The sequence below is a fragment of the Cnephaeus nilssonii genome, assembly GCF_951640355.1.
Source record: "Cnephaeus nilssonii genome assembly, chromosome: 14".
Lineage (NCBI taxonomy): Eukaryota > Metazoa > Chordata > Mammalia > Chiroptera > Vespertilionidae > Cnephaeus > Cnephaeus nilssonii.
The window spans coordinates 51,684,497-51,705,789 of NC_137085.1; the positions used below are offsets into that span (position 1 = coordinate 51,684,497).

Below are 21,293 nucleotides of genomic sequence, written 5' to 3' on the forward strand. Positions count from 1 at the left end.
TGATTTTGCTACTACTGACTGTAATCAAAGGCCAATAACAGATGTAGGTGGGGGAGTGGAGGGAAGGGGAAGGAGGAAGGATCTCAGATGAGTAAGGCACTTGTCCTAGACATGGAAATGAGAACGATAGCTAATTACTAAAAGTAATGTATGGCACCTATGGAAACTGTTGGGAGAAACACAAAAACTATAATAAAGTGCATAAGGTGTATCGGCAGAGGAGAGATGGGGTGCAGGAGAAACACACAAAGAAGTGTGCACGCCTCTCCAGCTGTTCCCTCTACGGCTCATCCAGTACTTACCAACTCAATCCATCACAAAACCCTGCACGTTTTTAATCCTCCTGAGTAAATTTTGTATCTGGTACCTGCTATCCTAGAAGCACAGCCACAATTCAGGCATTCCTTAAGACCCTTATCCTGCTTGAGTTCACAGCAGTCTCTCAACTGGTGTCTCACCCTTGAATTCGTCCTTCAAACGACTGTCAGTGATGCGTTGAAAATGCAAGTTGGCCCTGAGCGGTTTGGCTCAGTGGATAGAGCGTCGGCCTGCAGACTGAAGGGTTCCGGGTTCGATTCCGGTCAAGGGCATGTACCTTGGTTGCAGGCACATCCCCAGTAGGAGGTGTGCAGGAGGCAGCTGATCGATGTTTCTCTCTCATTGATGTTTCTAACTCTCTATCCCTCTCCCTTCCTCTCTGTAAAAAATCAATAAAATATATTTTTTTTAAAAGAAGAAAGAAAATGTAAGTTGGACCATATCACTTCCCAGTTTAAAAGTTGTCATTGTTTCCCCTATAAGTTGGTAATATCGGGCTGTGCTTGAGAATGAAATGAGAAATATTTTTCAAAGTATCCGTGCTTGGTCCTTACATTTTGACTTAACTGGTCAGCGTGGGACACAGACAGCTATATTTTATCCCCAAGTGACTCCCAAGTATCATCAGGCTGAGAATCACTGACCTACCAGACAAGCTCCAAGCTCCTTAGCTTTGCCTCAATGCCTTCCAGTATGTTTTCTGTCTCCACCCTACCTGCTAATATTCCCTCCAAATTCCAACAAGTTGCCTCTGACAATACCTTGCTCCTATGTCTACCATTGCATGCACTTGCCCCCGCTATTCTGAGGGCAGTGAGGGATGCTCTGTCTTTTCTCCAAGTGCCTGAGGCATAGCGGGCACTATGTAAGAGTGGCCAAAGACCTCACAAGAGATGGACCTAGAAGAGTAGGCAACACCTGGGATAGCAATGCTGGGTAGTCAGAAGGGGGAAGGGACAATACTAACCAAGCTGGAAAAAGACAAAGCACTTCTTGAGCGAAACGGAATGCTGGTGAGCGTAAGTAATTTGTGGAAGCTTCTTTTCAGCTACAAAGCAGAGCCTAGTGGCCTGGGTAAACACACCAAAGGGAAGTGAGCCAATTTACTCCCTGCTCAATGGTGGTGTCAGGCCCAATTGTTAAACTGCAAACTCTCTAGAGAAAATAGATCCCAGAATACAAGCAATTGTTTTATTACAATTATCATAATACCCTTCCTGTTTCCATCTCTCCCTGCACATCAGAACGATGAAAATGCAAGAAGAATTATGCATTCTGCAATTGCTAAATGATCTTTTTATATCCCTTTGCTGATGTAGTTTTGATTATTTCAGAAACAGTAGTTATTTCTCCACCGCGGTTTCTGCCGCTTACTTCACATGATTCACGCGGTGGGACTCTCATTCTTTCCCTTGAGATTTTGCTCCTTAGTTGAATAGACTTAACCATTAGTCATTTTCCTCCACATTCGGCCAAGATTTTTGTTTAATCTAATTAGTCTTACGTCTTCATACAACTCTAAACAACCTCATCCTTAGAAAAATATAGTCATACCCTTCATACATTATCAGAAACTGGTGCCTCCTACCAGCTGCCAGGACAAACTGGCAGGAGTTGGTTGTTGAAATGTTCCCATGTGAGTCAGAGATTCCAATTGCAACCAATTGCAAGCCACCCCCTCTTCATGCCCCATAAAGACTTTCCAATTTGCTGACATCTTGGATCACAAGTGGTATTTCTGAGCATTGCTACTATACCAACGGTGCTTTCTTGGTAGAGTTTTGTTTTGCTTAGGATTTATGAGCACTGAGATGGTACAGAGGACATCTGTACTGGAGCACCTATGATGTGATCAAATTCTCCATGGCATTTCTGCTTTCCCCAGCCTTTATGAAACCAATATCAGGCTTCGATACCCATGATTACAAATGTGTTTCTTTACAGACCCCGTTACAACATTCCCAGCAAATGTAACACGTCTCAACACTTTTTTCTCGATATTTAAGAAGTTCATAGCTCCAAATGTGAGGCTCCTGTTGCAACAAAAGCTATCTCATAGCTGATAAGTTATTCATTTTTTAGGAATTTGCTGTCTGAAGTGGCACTAACAGCCAGTTCCTGAAGCACCCCCAAAAGACATCAAGCACAATAACATGCAAAGCTTCTTCCGCATAAATTGTAAAGGTTAAATGCTATTAAGCATCTCGGTTTATCAAGAGATGTGTTCCTTGAACTTATTTATTCTAATTAATCTGCTCCCCATAAACATTACTAACAAAGCAAAGTGTTAAAAGAGGCTTATCAAACACTTCTCCTTCCCTTAACTAATCTCCAGGTTAAAACAATGTCCGCTGCTAATGTACCTTCTCCACTTTCTACTGTCTGGTGAGAACTTGTGTCAGGTCAAAGGCAGGTGTCGTCAGCCATGAGCCTGAGACCAAATGTGGCTCACTGCATGTGTTTGTTAAATAAAGTTTTATTGGAACATCGCCACTCCTATTTATTTACATATTGTCTGTGGCTGCTTTCTTGCTATAAAGGTAGTGTCGAGTAGTTGTGACAGAGATTACAAGGCCCACAAAGTTAACATGTTTACTATGTGGTCCTTTACAAAAAGAAACACATGCTGACTTCTGGTCAAGAGTCACTGCAAATGTGTCAAGGTTTCAGAATTTTAGCACCAGGTCGGGCTTTAACTGGTGCATATCAATGTGTTTATCTACTCAGATATGGACTGCCTTTAAATGCTTATTACCTAGAACATCTTCTGTGTTACAATTACAAGGAGAAGTTAGAACAAAGCAACTCCAGGCCCAAGGCCACTGTAAGCTGGTAGGCACTTCATTTTGATGACTATAACCGCCCTGTGTTTTAGTTATGTGTTGCTGTGTTTCAAACCAACTCAAAATGTGCCTAAGGCAAAGATTTCCCTGCATAGAATTCTGCCATTCAGGCTTCAGGTGGGCGATGCTTCGCATCTCACTTGCAGTCACCCACATGCCTTGTAGTCATCGGGAGGAGGCCGGAAAGCCAAGATGGCTTTGCTCACACAGCTGCCTTTGCAACTGATAGGGCTCCAATATCTATGGGCTCTCTGGGCATTGCTGTCTGCCACGGGGTGCCTCCAGCAGGCTGGCTGGGCATCCTTCTATGATGACTCAAGGTGGCCTGGAATGGAAATGGAGGCTCCCAGACTTCTAAGCATTAGGCCCAGGGCGGGTGTAGTATTAGGCCCAGGGATGGTGTAGCATTGCGTCTGAATCATTGTTTTGGTCAAAGCACATCAAGGGACCAGCCACATTCAAGGGGACAGGAATCTGACTTTTACCTTGAGAGAAGCTGTAAAATATCTCAGCCATGGATTCCAATCCACCGCATCATAAGCGTCATGATTACAGTGATAAAAATCCGAAGCCTGATGTTACTGTTGACAATTTAGAATCAAACTGACCGGTAAGAGCAACAAAGAAGACTAATAAAAAAAATGGAAATTATTTGATAATGAAACACTGGTTGCAGAGAGAGAGACTAAAATTTTCCAAGTCAACAGTGTATTCTTCTTTTTTTTAATTGAAATGCGAAAGAAGCCTTTCTAAAAGTCATGCAATGCCCCTTAAACAGTACAGAAACTGTGGGCATGATATAATCTTTCCTCCATGACTCTGACTCCTCCTTCTGACCCTCAGTGCGGTTCCTACACACCTACGGTGCAGCTGTGCCGCAGGGCCTGCTGGGAGGTGGCATCGCTTGGGCCTCTGTGCACATTTTGGCTGCTGTGCATTCTTGTGCATCTTATACCGGCTCTTCTTAACTGTTCTGTCACCTCCCTGGACAGGAGTCAAGAGAGCCAAGTTCTAGGTTTTTCTCTATCACCTAGGCATCTTTTTGCTCCAGGAAGGTCATCCATCTGCTTTGACCATAGGTTTCCTTTGTCTAAACAGTGGTGATGATAAAATGTACGCTCCTAGAATATACAGGAACAAATTAGATTACAGATACAAAGTGTTTAAATCAGTATATAAGCAAGGGGATGGTGTTATCGCAGTCATTACTATGAGAGAAATCGCATTTTATTGCTAAAATAAATGAAAGCTAATATATTAACAAATTACATGTCTATACTATAAAATAAAGAGTTAAGAGAACAATGGCTAACAGTTATGTAGTACTTATTATGGAGGGGGCACAGTTCTGAGCACCGAACACTGGTTCATATTCCATCTTCACTGCAACCCTACACCGACCATGCCATGCTCCAGGCAGCAAAACTGCAACGTGAAGAAATGAGGCAGCCTGTCTCTGGATTTACAGATATGAAACAGGTCTATGGATGTTCTTTCCCAGTTCGTACTGCTGATTGCAAGAACCTGTGAAAAGTCTATTGTATTTCTGCCAAGATTTCCCCCTTTTAAGCCCCATGGAAGCTAAAGGTCAGTGTCTACCTCTCCTAACCTCTGCCCTAACATTCTGCTCCAGAGCTCACACACCATGCGTGGTTCTCAGCCAGGGGGAATTTTGCCCCCAGGGGGGCATTTAGCAATGTCTTAAGACATTTTCATTGTCACAGGTGGGGGGCTAAGGTGCTTCTGGGTAGAAGTTAAGAATGTTGCTGTACATTCTAAGCACTCTCACAACAGAGAATTGCACAGCCCCAAATGTCAACAGTGCAAAGCTTGAGAAACCCTGGGCTACACTGATGCCATAATTACAGCACGGAGTACCGCACGTACGTTGTATTACAATAGTCTATCCTATGGGCACTTTGTTCCATTTGTTGCTGCTCTCGGATACGTATTGCTTAATTCCTTAATCTGAAAACCATTTCAATCAGTGAAAATGCTAGACAGCGCATTTCTGTACCCATCAAGCATTATCGTATGTACAATGGAATGAAAACTAACCTTCCCTAAGTACCTGCCATGTGTTAGGCACACACAGGGTCTCATTTAAACATCACAGAATCCTGTGAGAACCGAGAGCATCTCCAAAGAGCCAGAAGAATTAGAAACCTGTTCCAGGTGAGCAGAAGAGCCAGCACTGAAGCCCACTCTAGTTGATCACATGTACTGTCTTACAGAAAACACATGTAAGTTATGGTTTAATAATCCATATTTTACTTATTACCCTACATCCTCATGGGGCCTAAAACTAAGTCCAAATACATTAAATCACATAAGCAATAAAGAGTTTCTTTCCCAAATGGAAGAGGTTTACCAGGTAAGATGTTAATGCTGTCATCTACAGAGGAGATACAACCCAGGGTCGCCTAGGGACCCTACTGCTATGACCTTGGCTAACGGAAGCATATAAAGAACAGACCTGCTAACGTTCCCTTCTTTCCTGCAAGGCTAATTGGCCAACCCCCTCCAACTGAAACCCCACTTTTCATATGTACCCCGCCTAGTTCTCAGCAGGCATGGACACTGATGTCGGGAAACGTACACTTAATTACATGCTTCCGACATAAAACTATCCTCAGCTTTAACAGAAAAACAAAACTGTCCGGAGCTAAAAGCACTTTTGCTTTTGTGAACAGAAAGCTTTCGTGTCCAAAGCCTACCTTGGCTGGTACGAGGGGAATTTCAATTAAGCTGTTTAGACAACGAATTTATACCTTGCTCAGGAGATCACATCTACCTTTCAATGCACTATCTGTGACATATGTATTTTGTTCCAGTAAAGGACAGTAGTGCCCAATTCAAGTTTCACAGTAGATCTCTCCAGAACAGACCTGTTCCGCTACATACTCGCCCAGCAATCCAAACTCCTTACAAGGCCTACAGGGTCACATGGCCTGGCTGGTCCCATCCCTGCTCTCCTACCTATCTCTTCTCACTTGCTTTGTTCCAGTCTCCTGGAACAAACGAGGCTCCTTCTTACCTTAAGGCCTTTGCAAAGCACCATTCTGTCTTCCCAGGTGCTCTGACACCCCACTTTTTCATGGCTGATCCCCTCCCATCATTCAGCCTAAGTGTTCTGTCTCACTCAGCATTACCTTCCTTGATATAAAGGAAGGGGTGCCATCTCCTCCCTTAGTACCCTCCCTTACTTTCATGGCACATCACTCTGTTTTACTATCTTTGCAGCATTTATAACCATCCAAAGCCACTCTGTTCATTTACCTTTTGTTCATAACCTTGACTTACTGAACCTCTGCTCCCTCATCCCTCCACCCGGCAGCCCCACTTCAACTGAATGTAAATTCTGTGATAACAGGAATCAGGATCTGGCTTCTTTGGGGCGCAGAGTAAATATTTACTGAATGAAATATTACTTTTAAATTGAATGTTGTGATTTAAATTTACTTTTCAAGTAAAAATATGGATATTGGAGGGGTTTCTTTGTGTCATATGAAGGATCTTTTTAATGATAAACAAATTAAAGCCAATTTATTTTTCTCTCAATCCTTTATAAGCGTCTTAAACATTTAATAATAACAGAAAATTAAGAAAGAACTACTGTGCATTTACTTTTATAGATTATGCTTTCTGTATTTTTAACTCTAATGTGCTGTGTGTTGTTGTTTTAAACTAAAGATTTAAGTACTTAGTATATTTTAATATCACATTTAATGATGATTGTCACAATACTGTTGTGATATCACAAAACATATTACACACTGTAGAGTGAATTTAAAACTTTTGTCAGAGATGAAAACTTGAAACATCTTTTAAAGTAAGACATTGAACTTCACTCATAATTTTAAACTGATTCTGTACTCTGCATTTTCTTTACAGATATTAATATAAATGTAAGCTTAAGTAATATTACCTTAACGTACAAAGTGGGGCTGTAAGAATGAGCAGTGTATAATTTTTTTTGGGAGAAACATAATGCCATGTCAAAAAACACACACAAAACCAACAGATTATTGTATGGTACTGTAATAGTGAATAAGCATGAGGTCCCTTTTTGGCTTGGTTTTCTCTTTCATTCCAAATTATAGTAATCTCTTGGCGCCTCACGTTTTAGGAGAATGTCCCTTCACATAAGTCAACTAAAATGATTTTTTTAAGTGTCAAAGCAGTCCAGTCTCCCGCCCCTCCTCTACTCTGGTCCCCTGGCCCCCTTCTTCTCCATAACTTCCAAGGGATCCTAACAGATCCCATGGCCAATCTGGCTGGCCAGGGCTCCAAAGAAATGTCTCTAACTTGCAGCCTCATTGATGTCTTTATAATGTAAATCTCCGCCACTCCTGCAGCTGTTCTTAGAATAAAAACCAAGACCTTGAACAAGTTCTATGAAGATCTAAGTAGTTAATATATTTTAATGTCACATTTAATAACTGCAGTATAAAATGACTGTCGGTCTACTTGTCTAGCCTGATTTGAAGTCTCTCTCCTCCTCACTCTCTGGGATCCAGGCACACCCATTCTTTCAGTCCCCAGAACACCCTGCGTTATCCCTGTCTGGGTAGATGATATGCTGTCTCTTGGGCTCTAATGGCTCTTTCACTGGATAACTTCCACTAGCTCAAAATTCATTCCTTGAGAGTCATGCATGTGATCAAATTTAAGAGAATTATATATGCCTTTTGAGTTGATGTAAAAACTGGTCAAATCTATAGTTTAGTTCACACTACTGTGCCAATGTTGATTTCCTGATTTTGATAATGTACTGTCATTATGTATTATTCTATTATTGGGGAACACTAGGTGAAGGATATATGGGAAATTCCTATAAATGTTTTAAACTTCTTTTAAGTCTAAAATTATTTCAAAATTTAAAAAAAAATCACTTTCAGGAGAACCTTTTATTACCTTTCTGAACAGATGAGGCACTTAATCTCCCTGTTTTCTGACCTCATAACATATACCATAGTTAGAAAGTACAAGACTTTGAGATTAAGGTTAAATATGTGTCTATCCCACTTGAGTTTAAGTCTTTTAGGGGCAGGTTCACATCTATATACCTCACCATTTTATACCCAGTAGTTAACTCCAAACATGGCACAAAATATGTGTCCAATAAACATTTATTAAAGGGACTGTTAAACACATGAATGAGCCAATCAGTCAATGTCCTTTCTTAGCTCGAATGTAATAAAGTCATATATATTTACATTTTTAAAAGATACTGCTCAAATTATGAAGTTAATGGAATAATAACTGTCAACAGAGATCTAAACATGGATGCCTCTCATCTAGAAATGGTGCAAGCTAATGAGAAAAAAAGCATAATAGCCACCAACATTTAGTGAATAGTTAACCCTATTATGAAAAATGCTTTACAGGCAGTTTCTTTTTAAAATTTAATCCTTATAATAACCATATCAAGTGCATGTTATTTTCAATCTGCATTTTGCAGCTGAGAGGCACATAGTGAGACTCAGCTTGCCCATGGTCAGAATAACTATGTAGCAGAGGCAGGATCTGAATACCTGTTCTCTAATTCCTGAGTCTATATTCTTAAGGGCAACTTCCTGCCTGCACAGACAGTCTGAAAATACTGCTTGGGAGAGTTCTGAAAACTGAACGATGAATTCTGAAGATAGAGTACCAACTGATATGAAACCACACTTCTTTAAACCTTTGTATCTACATAATTTGGCACAAAGCTTTTCATGCGAGTGCACACACACACAGTAGCTTGGCGAATGAATAAATGAAGCAAAAGCAAACTGAGGAAAAGAGGGAAGACAGAATTATGGGTAAGGGGATTGGTTTCCACACAAGAATCTCTTTGATTCTTCATTTCAAGACACCTGCTGTTTGAAAGTTTTCTGAATTAACTGAAGCAAGATAATACGAGTAGGAAAGAGGAGGCTCCCACATGAATGAAGGCTGTATGAAATGAGTCACGTGAATCATAGCTAACTGAGGAAAATGAAAGACACTAAGAATGTGAAGGAAAAGGAATGAGGACATCATACAAAAGATTCATCAGTTACAGCCAGGCTATTAGCAATCACAGTAAGTGATTCACAAATATTTTAGACTAGAGGCCCAGTGCACGGGATTCGTGCACTGGTGGGGATCGGCCCGCTGTGGGAGCGCCGCTCATCCAGGTCAGCCGAGTGGCTGTGGACCCGCCCTCTGAGCAACTGCCCCCTGGTCCAGCATCTTGCGTGGAGCCGGAGCACTCGCCTCTCCAGGGGACCCGGTCGGGCTGGGCCCAGGGACAATAGCACTGAGAGACGGCAGAGTAGGCCTCAGTCCCACAGCGGCCACAAACCCGCCTCCCAGCCTCCGGGGCCAGCTCTGTGAGCCCAATGGCAGCACTGCACGGCCTGCGGGTGTCCGGAAGAGGCAGCAAGGAGTGAGGAAGAGAAACCTGGGGCGAGGAGGCAACGATCGCAGCCGGGGTTCCTGCCTGTCGGCCCGGGGTTCACAGTGGGAGCAGCTGCTCATCCCGGTCAGCCGAGCTGCGCTCCCACTGTGGTAGCGCACTGACCATCAGGCAGCAGCTCCTGCATTGAACGTCTGCCCTCTGGTGGTCAGTGTGTGTCATAACGACTGGTTGACTGGCCGTTCCACTGTTCGGTCGCTGGGCTTTTATTATAGAGGATGCCATTCCATCCTTCAAGCTTAGGGGCTCATCACAAACAGAGATCAGAGATAACAAATATACTTCAGATTTTTTAAAAAAGCACATCCCTCTACACTCAAAATGCTTTGAAATGTACACATTTGTTGATTTTGAAAGATATTCTTAACCTCACTAGGTAGATACAGCTTTACTGGGTATAATGAATATAGAAAACTCTGCAATGGGCCTTGGGCAGTGGTCGGCAAACTCATTAGTCAACAGACAAATATCAACACACACACGGTAGAGCTACAGTCTAGGGCAGTGGCTCTTTGGCCCCTTGAGTATGGCTCTTCCACAAAATACCACGGCCTGGGTGAGTCTATTTTGAAGAAGTGGCGTTAGAAGAAGTTTAAGTTTAAAAAATGTGGCTCTCAAAAGAAATTTCAATCGTTGTACTGTTGATATTTGGCTCTGTTGACTAATGAGTTTGCCGACCCCTGCCCTAGACTGTAGCTCTACCGTGTGTGCGCGTGCATTTAAGAAACAAGCAAAATCATTCCAAGCATTCAAGGCAGAGGAATGCAAAGAAATAAGTTCCATGCACACATCCAGACTTAATAGTGGGGACCTGTAGGGCATTTTAAATTGGCAATGGCTAAGACCATAATTTTCTGCTTAAGGAATATTATCACAATTTTTCAACCTGGGTTTGAACCAAGGCTTCTAAGTACTCTCCTACTTAATGCAACATCACACCTAACACTTTCCCATGGCGTTCCACAGAGCAGATTACAATCCTGACTCTCTGGTTCTTTGGAGTTAATCATTTCAAAAGGCAATGCATTGAACACATTAAATTAACACTGTAAACTAGAGGGGCTTCCTTCCATTCCCTAACCCTTTATAGTCTGCTTCTTCAAAAGAGAAAAAAAAATTATTTCATAGTTCTTAAATTGCTCTGACAAACTTCTATTAAAATTTGAAATGCAACTCCCGATCACTTGTGAAAATACAAAACAAGTAAAAAGGAAAAATGAATACAGCTAAATGTGCTAATGACCAGGGACACAGGTAACAGAAGCCTGAAAAATATTATCTTTATGATGGTGAAGAAAACAAATTTTTCTTCAGTGCTACCTATATCTTGATTCTTTCTTAGTGTTGTAAGAGAAGGTAATGGAACACTTGAATGGGTTACAACCTAAATCCTATTTTATCGATTGTTCTTTAAACATTCTTAGTGGCTAAAATGATCTCCAACTCTACCATGTGCTTTCATGTACCATGAATATCCTCCAGTGGATTACTAAATGATGTTCTTTCTCCTTTTAAAATGTACAGAAGAAAAACGGATCATTTTTCCTGTTTCACCAGGAAGCTCAGACTCATTTAAACATGCTATTCAACAATGCCAAATGAATCTGATAAAGGGAAAAATATACTAAATCAAGGCTGAGCGGACAAGGGCAAACTAAACAAAATTAATTAGCAAAGAAGACGCCCGTCCCCACACTTCGGTTGCAATAGGAAGAGTGAGAGAGAATGGATCCTTTCCCATGTTACATCTTGATGTTATGAAAGCTGGTATCCCATCAATATGTAACATGATACATATCTTCATTTAACTAGAAATTGCTAACCATGCCATTGCTACTGCTTTTGTAAGACTCTTACGTTATAGGCAGTGTGATGAAAGAGAAGGAGAGGAAGTCAGGGGAGGAGCAGGAGATGGAGGAGGGGAGGATCACCTATACCAGAATGTATTTATTTTTTAAATATGTTTTATTGATTTTTTACACAGAGGAAGGGAGAGGGATAGAGAGTTAGAAACATCGATTAGAGAGAAACATCAATCAGCTGCCTCCTGCACACCCCCTACTGGGGATGTGCCCGCAACCAAGGTACATGCTCTTGACCAGAATCGAACCTGGGAGGGACCTTTGAGTCTGCAGGCCGACGCTCTATCTACTGAGCCAAACCGGTTAGGGCCAGAATGTATTTTTTTTTAAAAAAACAACAACATTACTGTAAAAGTATTTATTCCTAAGCTCTTGACATATGCCTGCCACGTCCTATCACAGAATTAAACAAGAGAACAGGTACTCAGCAGAAGAACATTTTTACTTATCTGGAAGGATAACTTCTCAGATAGGTAATTTTATCTAATAACAAAGAAAATCCCTAACTGCAATCTGATATTAAAGTGGGTTCCCAAGGTCTTCTTAAGCTTTTGCCAAAAAGTAACAATTGTAAAACGACTCAATTCTTTCACTCTAGCCAAAACAGAAAAATAAAGCCATATGCCTGATTTCTTTACTAAACTAAATTTAGATTTCAACTTTAAAATCGGTTTTGACATAAAGGGCTTTAAAATAACAAGAGCATCTTTCATTTGGGTCTTTTCCCAGTTAATTATTTGCTGGCATTGTATGAAACATTCCTTGGCTTCACTCTAAACCAACACTCCCAAGTGCTAATTAGGAAACTATATACATTATTAACCAGAGAATGTTGTGCTTAAAACATGCGTGTTCCATATGTATCCTATTATTAACATTATTCTTTCACTCCTGGAAAGCTCTCTTTAGAAAACGGAGCTCCTATTTAAACAAAGAAATTGGCTGGCTATTGAGGAAATTCTTGTCAAATGCAATTAATAGGTGGGGGCCAACACGACACAGGATCCTTGCCTTTGAAACATCCTTACCATGAATCAAATTTAATCTCACTGACACAATCAGTGGAGGGAAAAGCTAATGATTGCAGACGACATACATTTTCATGGGACCAGGGGACTCCCAACCAGAACAGCCAACTCTCAAGTGAGCTAAACCACTACCGAGGAACCAGACACGCTGTGAGTACAAGCCACAGACATGTCTCTTTCCAGTACCAAAGGGCCACAGGACAGATGGGAAAAGAAACAGATGCGGACAAGGTAGACCTAATGATTCCCTAATTACGAGGGAGATATGATCTTCTCATTAATTGGCCAGCTAATTGACCACAAACAATCTCAGTTTCATGCACTGAGTCCAATAGCCCAAACTTTGGTGTCTGTGCTCGACAGACTCCTCACACTTCCACGCCCTTCATCCAGCCACGAAGTTGTCAGTTCTGCTTGATTTGTTTGAATGCTGCGCTCGAGGACAGCTGTCGGAAACAGTGCATGGGAACAGCTGCTATGACAGCTACAAGGGGCTTGGAGGTTTAATTGGGCTCAATGTGACACTGTGTGTTCCCCTAAACATGGAACTATCCACAAAACGAAAGGCGATTCTGATGGGTCTGAACAATATTTACTTATTGGCAACGCCAACTGGTTAACACCAGTTTGCCTTATGTCGTCCGTCTAGTCGCATCTGAGTTACACTGGTTGAGAGTATACAAAAAAAAAAAAAAAAAGAGGACAACACAGTAGGAGCAGTCAGATGCACAAAAAGAGAGGGCATTAAGAGAGCCAGAGGAAGTGGTAAGGAAGTCACGTCAATAATCTCTTTCAAAGGCTGGCTGGTGGCCAGGGAGAATCCCACAGTGTCTCAGGATTTACTTCCAAAGGAAACGCATTCGGAGGCCCCGAGCCCGGTGCCAACTGCAAACAAAACCGCCCATTATGGTCACAGCCCCTCAGAGCAGGGGAGCAGGCTTACTCTCAGCATCCGCGCGCAGGAAGAAAGCCAGGAGCAGCAGCAGTGGCCTGGCTGCCCGCACCATCCTGCAGCCCGGCGGCAGCGCGCGCTGGCGGCTCGGATTCACTGCCTCGGGCTCCGCCGCAGCGAGTGTGTCCGATCTGAAATTCCAGCTGGAACTCCTTCAGAGCCTGCGAGGGGACAGACAGAGAGACACAAAGAGAGGGGAGAGAACACAAAGACGGCTTAGATGCCTCACGCTCTTCCCCTGGTTCCATCCCAACCGCCACCGAGACACGCAACCCACTGGACATTCACGGGAAAGCGTAACCGGGATGCCTTTGTATGGGGACGCAAATAACTTGGTTTGTAAAACGGGGCGGCCCTCGCTTCTCTCGTTCCCCGTTTTCAGGCCATCCTAAAGCCAACCCCCTTGAATGTCCCTCTCTGCATATGCCACCTTTGGGGCAACACTCTGCGAGGAGAAACTGTCACTTCTCGTGAAACATTTATGGGAGCACATGGGTGGAAGGAAGCACAGCAGAGTGGGAGAAAGATTTAGGAAGCGCTGCCGTGCAGGATGATCGTCTATCGCCGGCAGAATAATGCGAGCGGCTTTCTTGGCACCAGGTGAAATGACAGGGCCAATTCAGCTTCCCCAGCTAAACAGCAGAAGTTAGAGTTTTCTCCACCAGCACATTTGGCTTCTTCCCTGAAGACACATCAACGTTCAAGTCTAGTTTGGCTTCAATAAGTCAAAACAATAGTTAGCGCGAGCCACTCTGATTTAATAGGAGTTCATATGCCTCCTGGGCAAGGCTTCGTTTTCTCAATCGTCTTTGTAAAATCGGTAAGACACAAACTGTTTTTAGAGAGCCTACTGTGTGCAACTTGGCACAGTATTGGATGAGTCGAATTCTATCTTCTTGTGACTTTCCACATTAGTAAGGGGAATACGACAGAGACAACAGATGACTAATGTGAGTGAGTAAGTGATTACTGCCAGGAAGGAAAACCAAATAATGCCGTCAAAGAGAGGATCGGGCCCTGGCCTGTGTGGCTTAGTGGTAGAGCGTCAGCCTGGGCACCGAAGGCTTTCAGGGTTGATTCCAGATCAAGGGCATGTAACTGGGTTGTAGGTTCATTTCCCGGCCCTGGTTGGGGCACAAGTGAGAGGCAACCAATCGATGTTTCTCTCTCTCTCTCTCTCTCTCTCTCTCTCTCTCTCTCTCTCTCTCTCTCTCTCAAAACCAGTGGAAAAAATAACCTCGGGTGAGTATTAACAACAAGAAAAGAAAGGATCAGGAATGGCATCCTGGAAAAAACAGTGTCTCAAACTGGGCCTTGGAATATAGGCAGGATTTTACCAAGAAGAGAGAAAGGCATTTCACGAATTCTTTGCAGAGGCAGGGCGGTGGAGAAGATCTTTGGAAAAGGTGAGTTGCCTGGTCTGCCTGGAACAGGGCTTCCTCAAATGTCTGTGTGCTCAGAACCACTTGGAAGGCTTGTTGAAACAGGTAGCTGGGCATCCCCCCACCCCCGGAGTCTGGGATTCAGCAGGTCTGCCGTCAGGTCCAAGAGCTTGCCTTTCTAACAAGTTTCTGGGTGCTGCTGAGGTAGCTGGTCCAGAGGCCACACTGAGACTCTGGGTTGGCATGATGGATCCATTAGGAAACCAAAAGAAGAGGTGGCAAAAGAAAATGGTTCAGGCTTAAGGGAAAAAATAAAAGGTCCCGGATAGCCTGGGATACCAGTCTAAGGCAACCAGCCTCTATTCAGCAAACCTCAAAGAGAGCTATTTAATGCTTTGGAGCCAAGGAACAACATGCAACTAGGCCTTGGGAAGATTAACTGACAGCTGAGTGTGGGATGATTGAGAGGATGCTATTAGGCCGTAGCAGGAGTCCCAGGTGAGAAGTAACACAGACCATAAGAGCGATGGCGGTCCTGGTGGGAATGGAAGAAAAGGGAAGCGGTAACTGGCTTCAAGCAATAAGGTGAAGTATGACTCTTCAGGTGATAAATAATGGCTCCTATAGAACCTTCAATAAATCTTGCAGGGCATCTTATAGAGTAGGCTCATGAGAGAGAGAATATTGAATGCTGTGTTTCCTCTATCATTGTGAGAAGAACTTGAGAATGACAATCAGAATTCTATTCCAAAATGAAACAGTGTATCTTTAAGTTTTCTATATTGAAATATTTCAAACACATACAAAATTTTTGACAGGAAATACTAGAGCTGTCTAGAAATAGCCAAATCCACTAAAATAACTTGTCTTTTTAAAGACATACTGTAATACAGATCCTACAGTGGGTCTTTTCTGAAACTGAGCTTGAACATGAAAATGAAAACTTTTTGAGATATTATCATTTCCATTACTATGCATGAGTGGTGTGAATGCAGGGAAGATAAAACTAAAAGGAAGGGGGGAAATCATTCTAATTATAATTCCACTAAATAGCCTTTTTTTTTCTTTCTGTCAATTTGTGGATGACATGAAGAAGCGTGTTGTACGTTGAAAACACATCTACTTGAAACCAAAAGCTAGCCAGCTGCTCCAAGTCAGCTATTGTTACCAATCTTATCTGGAAAACAGCTCATCAAACCGTTCACAGCTATCAAATGTTGAAATCTCAAAACTTCATAGGAAAGGTGCGAGAGGAATCAGCTTTCCACCTCCCCTTCACCTTTCACCACTCCCATCCTCACGTCTGTATTTCTAAAGACAGCAAAGTCCAGGCGACATCAGTCCTGTCGGATTCAATTTGTGTCTGTGCAAGCGTATCAGCACCAACTGCTCCATAATGACTTGCTGCGATCACAGAAATAGAGTGGCTTCTCCCCCAACTCGACTGAAGGGGCATACAGACACCAAATTCTTCCAAATGAACCTACAAATGTTACCTCGGACTTGGAACAGTGATAGAGATCTAAGAAATGAGCGCACATACAAACACTCTGACTTATACATAAACTAGAGGCCCGATGCATGAAGATTTGTGCAAGAATGGGCCTTCCTTCCCCTGGCTGCTGGCACAGCCTTTTTGCTCCAGCCTGGAGCCGCCTTTCTGCCTTCCCACACTGCCCAGAGGCCAAGAGCAGCTGAGGCAGTGCGGAACGCCTGCGTCATCGCCCTGGCGACGACACAAGCATCCCGCCCCGTCCCTGGCCTCTCAGCACCTGCGTATGCAAATTAACCCACCATCTTTGTTGGGTTAATTTGCATACTCACTCCTGATTGGCTGGTGGGCATCATGAAGGTATGGTCAATTTGCATCTTACTCTTTTATTAGTGTAGACTAGAGCCCCAATGCATGAAATTTGTGCAAGAGTAGGCCTTCCTTCCCCCAGCTGCCGGCACCAGCTTTCCTCCAGCACCTGAGACCCAGGCTTTCCTAGCAGCCCCAGCTTTGTCCAGAAGGACGTCTGGTCTAATTAGCATATTACGCTTTTATTATTATAGATGGGCAATGCCCAGGCAAAATATAAAACCAAAGAATAGAGGATGTGTGAAGATAAAACCTATTCCAGATGTTCGTTCCAGCCAAACTCCACTCTGTACCTTGTTTATTACATAGATACATTGCCAAAAGAGGAATGCTGGAATGCATATCAGTAAGGTGATATTTAAATTTTAGAGCATAAATGGGAAATGGATTTCTAAGAAATGACTTACAGTGAAAATAATGTGGATAAATGAATATTACAAGTAGTTTCCATCAGCCTGGAGGAAAGATGGCCAAGCACTCTGCCATGGAAAGAGCAGGTTAGGAGATGTTAAAGGTACCATGGTTTCACTTACATCACAGATCACTCTGCCCTTGTCCCGCAGCCCTCAGCAGAGGCCCACTCTTTGATTTTAACATGCCTTGGCCTTTGCGTGTTTCGTTAACTGGGGTGTGCAGATAAAAATGAATCATTTAGCCCTGGCTGGTTTGGCTCAATGGATAGAGCATCGGCCTGGGGACTGAAGGGTCCCTGGTTCGATTTGGGTCAAGGGCACATGCCTGGGTTGCGGGCTCGATCCCCAGTGGGGGGCGTGCAGAAGGCAGCCAATCAATAATTCTCTCTCATCATTGATGTTTCTATTTCTCCCTCTCCTTCCTCTCTGAAATCAATAATAAAAAAAAAGTTTTAAAAAATGAGTCATTTAGAGGAGCTTAAAATAAATTTAAAAATATTTAAAACTCTCTGGTTTCTCATTGCTCACAGTACAAAGATCTGAAACAATAACTGTTGATTTCTTTTTGTTGCTGTTGTTAATTCTCACCCAAGGATATTTTTTCCTATATTTTTTAGAGAGTGGAAGGGAGGGGGAGAGACAGAGAGAGGGAAACATCAATGTGAGTGAGACACATCGATTGGCTGCCTCCTGCCTCCTGCTCGCACCCTGATCCAGGCCAGGGATAGAGCCTGCAACCAAGGCAAGCACCCTTGACCGGAATCAAACCCGTGACCCTTTATTCTGTGGGCCAATGCTTTAACCACTGAGCCAAACCAGCCAGGACTTGTTGCTTCCTAATGAGCCACATATCTACTTTTGTATTTACGTACATGTATAGTTAGAGAAGCTAACAGTTCAGAGGGCCTGTGTACACAGTATAATTTGAAATGGAACAACAAAACTACACTTGCCTAAAAGCCTGAACACATCAGTACTTCAAATGATCACATGAGCTGACACCTACCCAACTCTTCAACTGAACATCGTAACCCTTTCCTGTAATGACTATGTTCATATTCAAACCAATATATGTGCTGCAGGATTTTTTCAGCTTCCTTTACCGTTGGCATGTGTTTCTGTAGATTGTGTTAAAATGGGAGAAAAAAGGCAAAATGGAGCTTTTCTTCTTTCAGAAATATCCTACGAGTCCCTCAGAAAAATGAGAAATTGTAAGTTTTATATAGGAAATGGCAAAATGACCATGGAGCATCTTGTTGAACCAGGAAGCAAGAAAGCTTTCAGGGTCTGCGAGGTTATATGAAAACAGCAGAGGTGAGGGGGCTCCTCAATGCAGAAAACTGGGTGGCAGAAAGGATCATTACTGCAATGAACTGGAACCCAACCTATTAAATGCTTGATTTATCTCTTTAAAAATAATTTTAAACAACTATATTGGTCACCCTAGGAGGAAGTTAAGGAATCAAATCATGATTTTGAAAAAAGGGAGGGAAAGGAGAGAATTAAGCATTTTTTTAAAAAATCTCCATAAGAATATACATAAGGAAAAGCCCCAACCAGTTACTGGTGTCACTGAAAAATTCGATATCGTGGTTTATCTTTAAACACGTTCCTTCTTTATGCCACACAACAACCCCATAGTCTGTATGTTAGACATATGAGAAGCAATAATATCGCAATAATACTTAGCCTGAACACATATATATTAACCTTTTGCATGCGGATGTCGAGTGTGACTTGACACGGTTAGCGTCGGTAGCAGATCATATGTCGAATTGTATTGAATGTATCAATAATTTGAAATACAAAAAAAATCCAAATAAATAAGTTTGTATGAAAATAAACTCCAGTTTTTTTTATTCTACTGCCGCGCTTTGTAAAATCTGGGGTATTTAAAAAATTAAATCCCGAGTAGAATCAAGGAATCGAGGAAAAAAGCAAGCGAGTGCAAAGGGTTAAGTTTGAAGGGGTGGGAGGGGGAATGTTGTTATAAGAAGAATTCCCCAAATACTGTGATTTCTTTTTATCGACTTCCCAAACCAATCATGCCTCTATACATCAATAAGAACAGACTGCCGAACATTTAAGAGAAACAGCCATTTGTACAGAGACGATTCTAGCAGAAACTCCAAGTTGGGAAGCAGACAAAAGCGGGGCTGCTGCGGCTGAGGCTGGGAGGTGGAGGGGCCTGGAGTTTATAGCAAGCCTGGTGGGGGCTTCTCAGGATGCCCTATGAATTCCCTGTGCCCTCAATGCACAGTAACAGCTAAAAGACTCCAAAAGAAAGGAGAAATCAAAAATCAACTTTCAACATTTCGCTTATGCATGAGGACTTTCCGAGAGAAGGTAATTTCTAAACATTTCATCCTGGTCTAGGCAAGAATCCTCAGCCTTGTCCAGTGTGACCTCCTACAGGCTAGAAATGTTCTTTATCCATATTGACTAGTAATCAACTGTGTTAAACATGGGGAGGGAGGATGGGGGAGTAAACAATTTCTAGGATCCTATATAATAAAAGCCTAATATGCTATGTGTCTGACCCTTCATCTGACTGTTCATTCAACTGTTCGACCAGTCGTGATAATGCACACTGACCACCAGGGGGAAGACACTCTGACCTGACCGGTAGGTTAGCTTGCTGCTGGGGTCCAGCCAATCCAGACTGAGTGAGTAGGCCAGACACGCCCTGGAGCACTCCCACGGTCCCTCCCTGGCCCCGATCGTGCACCCTCTCGCAAGCCAGGACTCCTCGGGGGATGTCGGAGAGCCGGTTTTGGTCAGATCCCCACAGATCAGGCTGAGAGACCCCACCAGTGCATGAATCCATGCACCAGGCCTCTAGTTTAAATATAAGTTGAAACAGCCATGCTTGGCTAGTGGTTGCCCTACTGGACAGCACAAACTATGGCTACATGTTTCAACAGCCTTGAACAGCACCCCTATTTTTAAAATAAGTTTAGGTTTTCTGGGGTAGGGACCAAAACAATGAGGTGGAAATCCTGAGTCTTTGTAGTCCTTGGTTTCCTCATAGTGACCAGACTCTGAAGATTCACTGTGTGCTGTGAGGAAACTCACTCCACATTAGGGTCGCTCATTTCCCCATCCCTGTCCCCTACCCATCCAAAAATGACTGTCTCATTTTTGGAAACTGTTTCATAGGATGCAAAAGGAGGATCAATAACTGGCCAGTGTAAAACTGGAAAATGTCCAAATACAAACATTGTAATTAATGAAAAAAAAATGGTGTTTCATAACATAGCTAGGAGAGTTCTGTTTCTCACTACTGACAGTCCCCAGGTGAGATGTCATGGAAACGGGTCGTTTTGACGTCAAAGGGCTGTCACATTCCATAGATGCGAAAGATAAGCATACTCCTGCACGGCCAGGCGAAGTGAGGTGTGTAATGTTTACGAATGGTCACATTCAATGAATATCAGTGGGGGATATGAAAAGGATATTTGAAAACAAACAGCTCCAAAAGCCTCAGTTTAACTGTATTAAACATGGTTGAGGAAAAGAAGGGCAAGAGAGCAAGGTTATTAAATTAAATAAAACACACACAAAAATAACTGCATGTCCAATGCACCTCTACATAAAATATTTAAAGCTAAAGCATATAAGGAATTATATTTATGTAAGAAACTCAAAGCTCCTCAAATTTTTAATACGCTTTCACATAATCGCTCATCATGTCAGAAACTCTACATTTTCTCTATTTTGCCCTAAACATACTTTCATCACGATAAATTGTAAAAAAAAAAAAAAAAAAAAATCACCAAGAGGGAGTTTATGAGATATTATATATAAATACAAAGTAATAATTCAATCCTCTCATTTTCAGCTTAGGCCATAACTTAAAGTGAAAATAGCAGGTGACTATAAGTAAGCACATAATAATTCTTTGGAAAAATCAACTGAATTATAAGAATAGCTGAAGAGGAAAACAATACCTATCAATATGGATACCATAAAAGACTCTTTATACGTTTAGTTCTAGTATATACAGAGAAAAGCCAATAAATAGTCTGAGCTTTGTATAATATGATTCACTTTCCAAGTTACTATCAACAGCATCTCTATAACATTTCAAATAACTTTACATTTGAGGTATTAGCTACTTTCAGAAATGGCAAAATGACATTATTAACTTTGATTGTTTCTTTCTCCTTCAGGAAGTAAAAATGAGGTA

The 21,293-nt window shown here is 42.3% G+C and overlaps 1 protein-coding gene across 1 annotated transcript in view; it reads right to left on the minus strand.

Moving 5' to 3' along the window:
• PTPRD (protein tyrosine phosphatase receptor type D) overlaps positions 1 to 21,293 on the minus strand; it is a 496,562-nt gene that overhangs the window by 377,236 nt on the left and 98,033 nt on the right. Inside the window, exon 2 of the mRNA XM_079789612.1 lies at positions 13,440 to 13,609. Coding sequence (XP_079645738.1) covers positions 13,440 to 13,503 — 64 coding nt within the window. The 5' untranslated portion in view covers positions 13,504 to 13,609. The remainder of the gene's footprint in view (positions 1 to 13,439; positions 13,610 to 21,293) is intronic.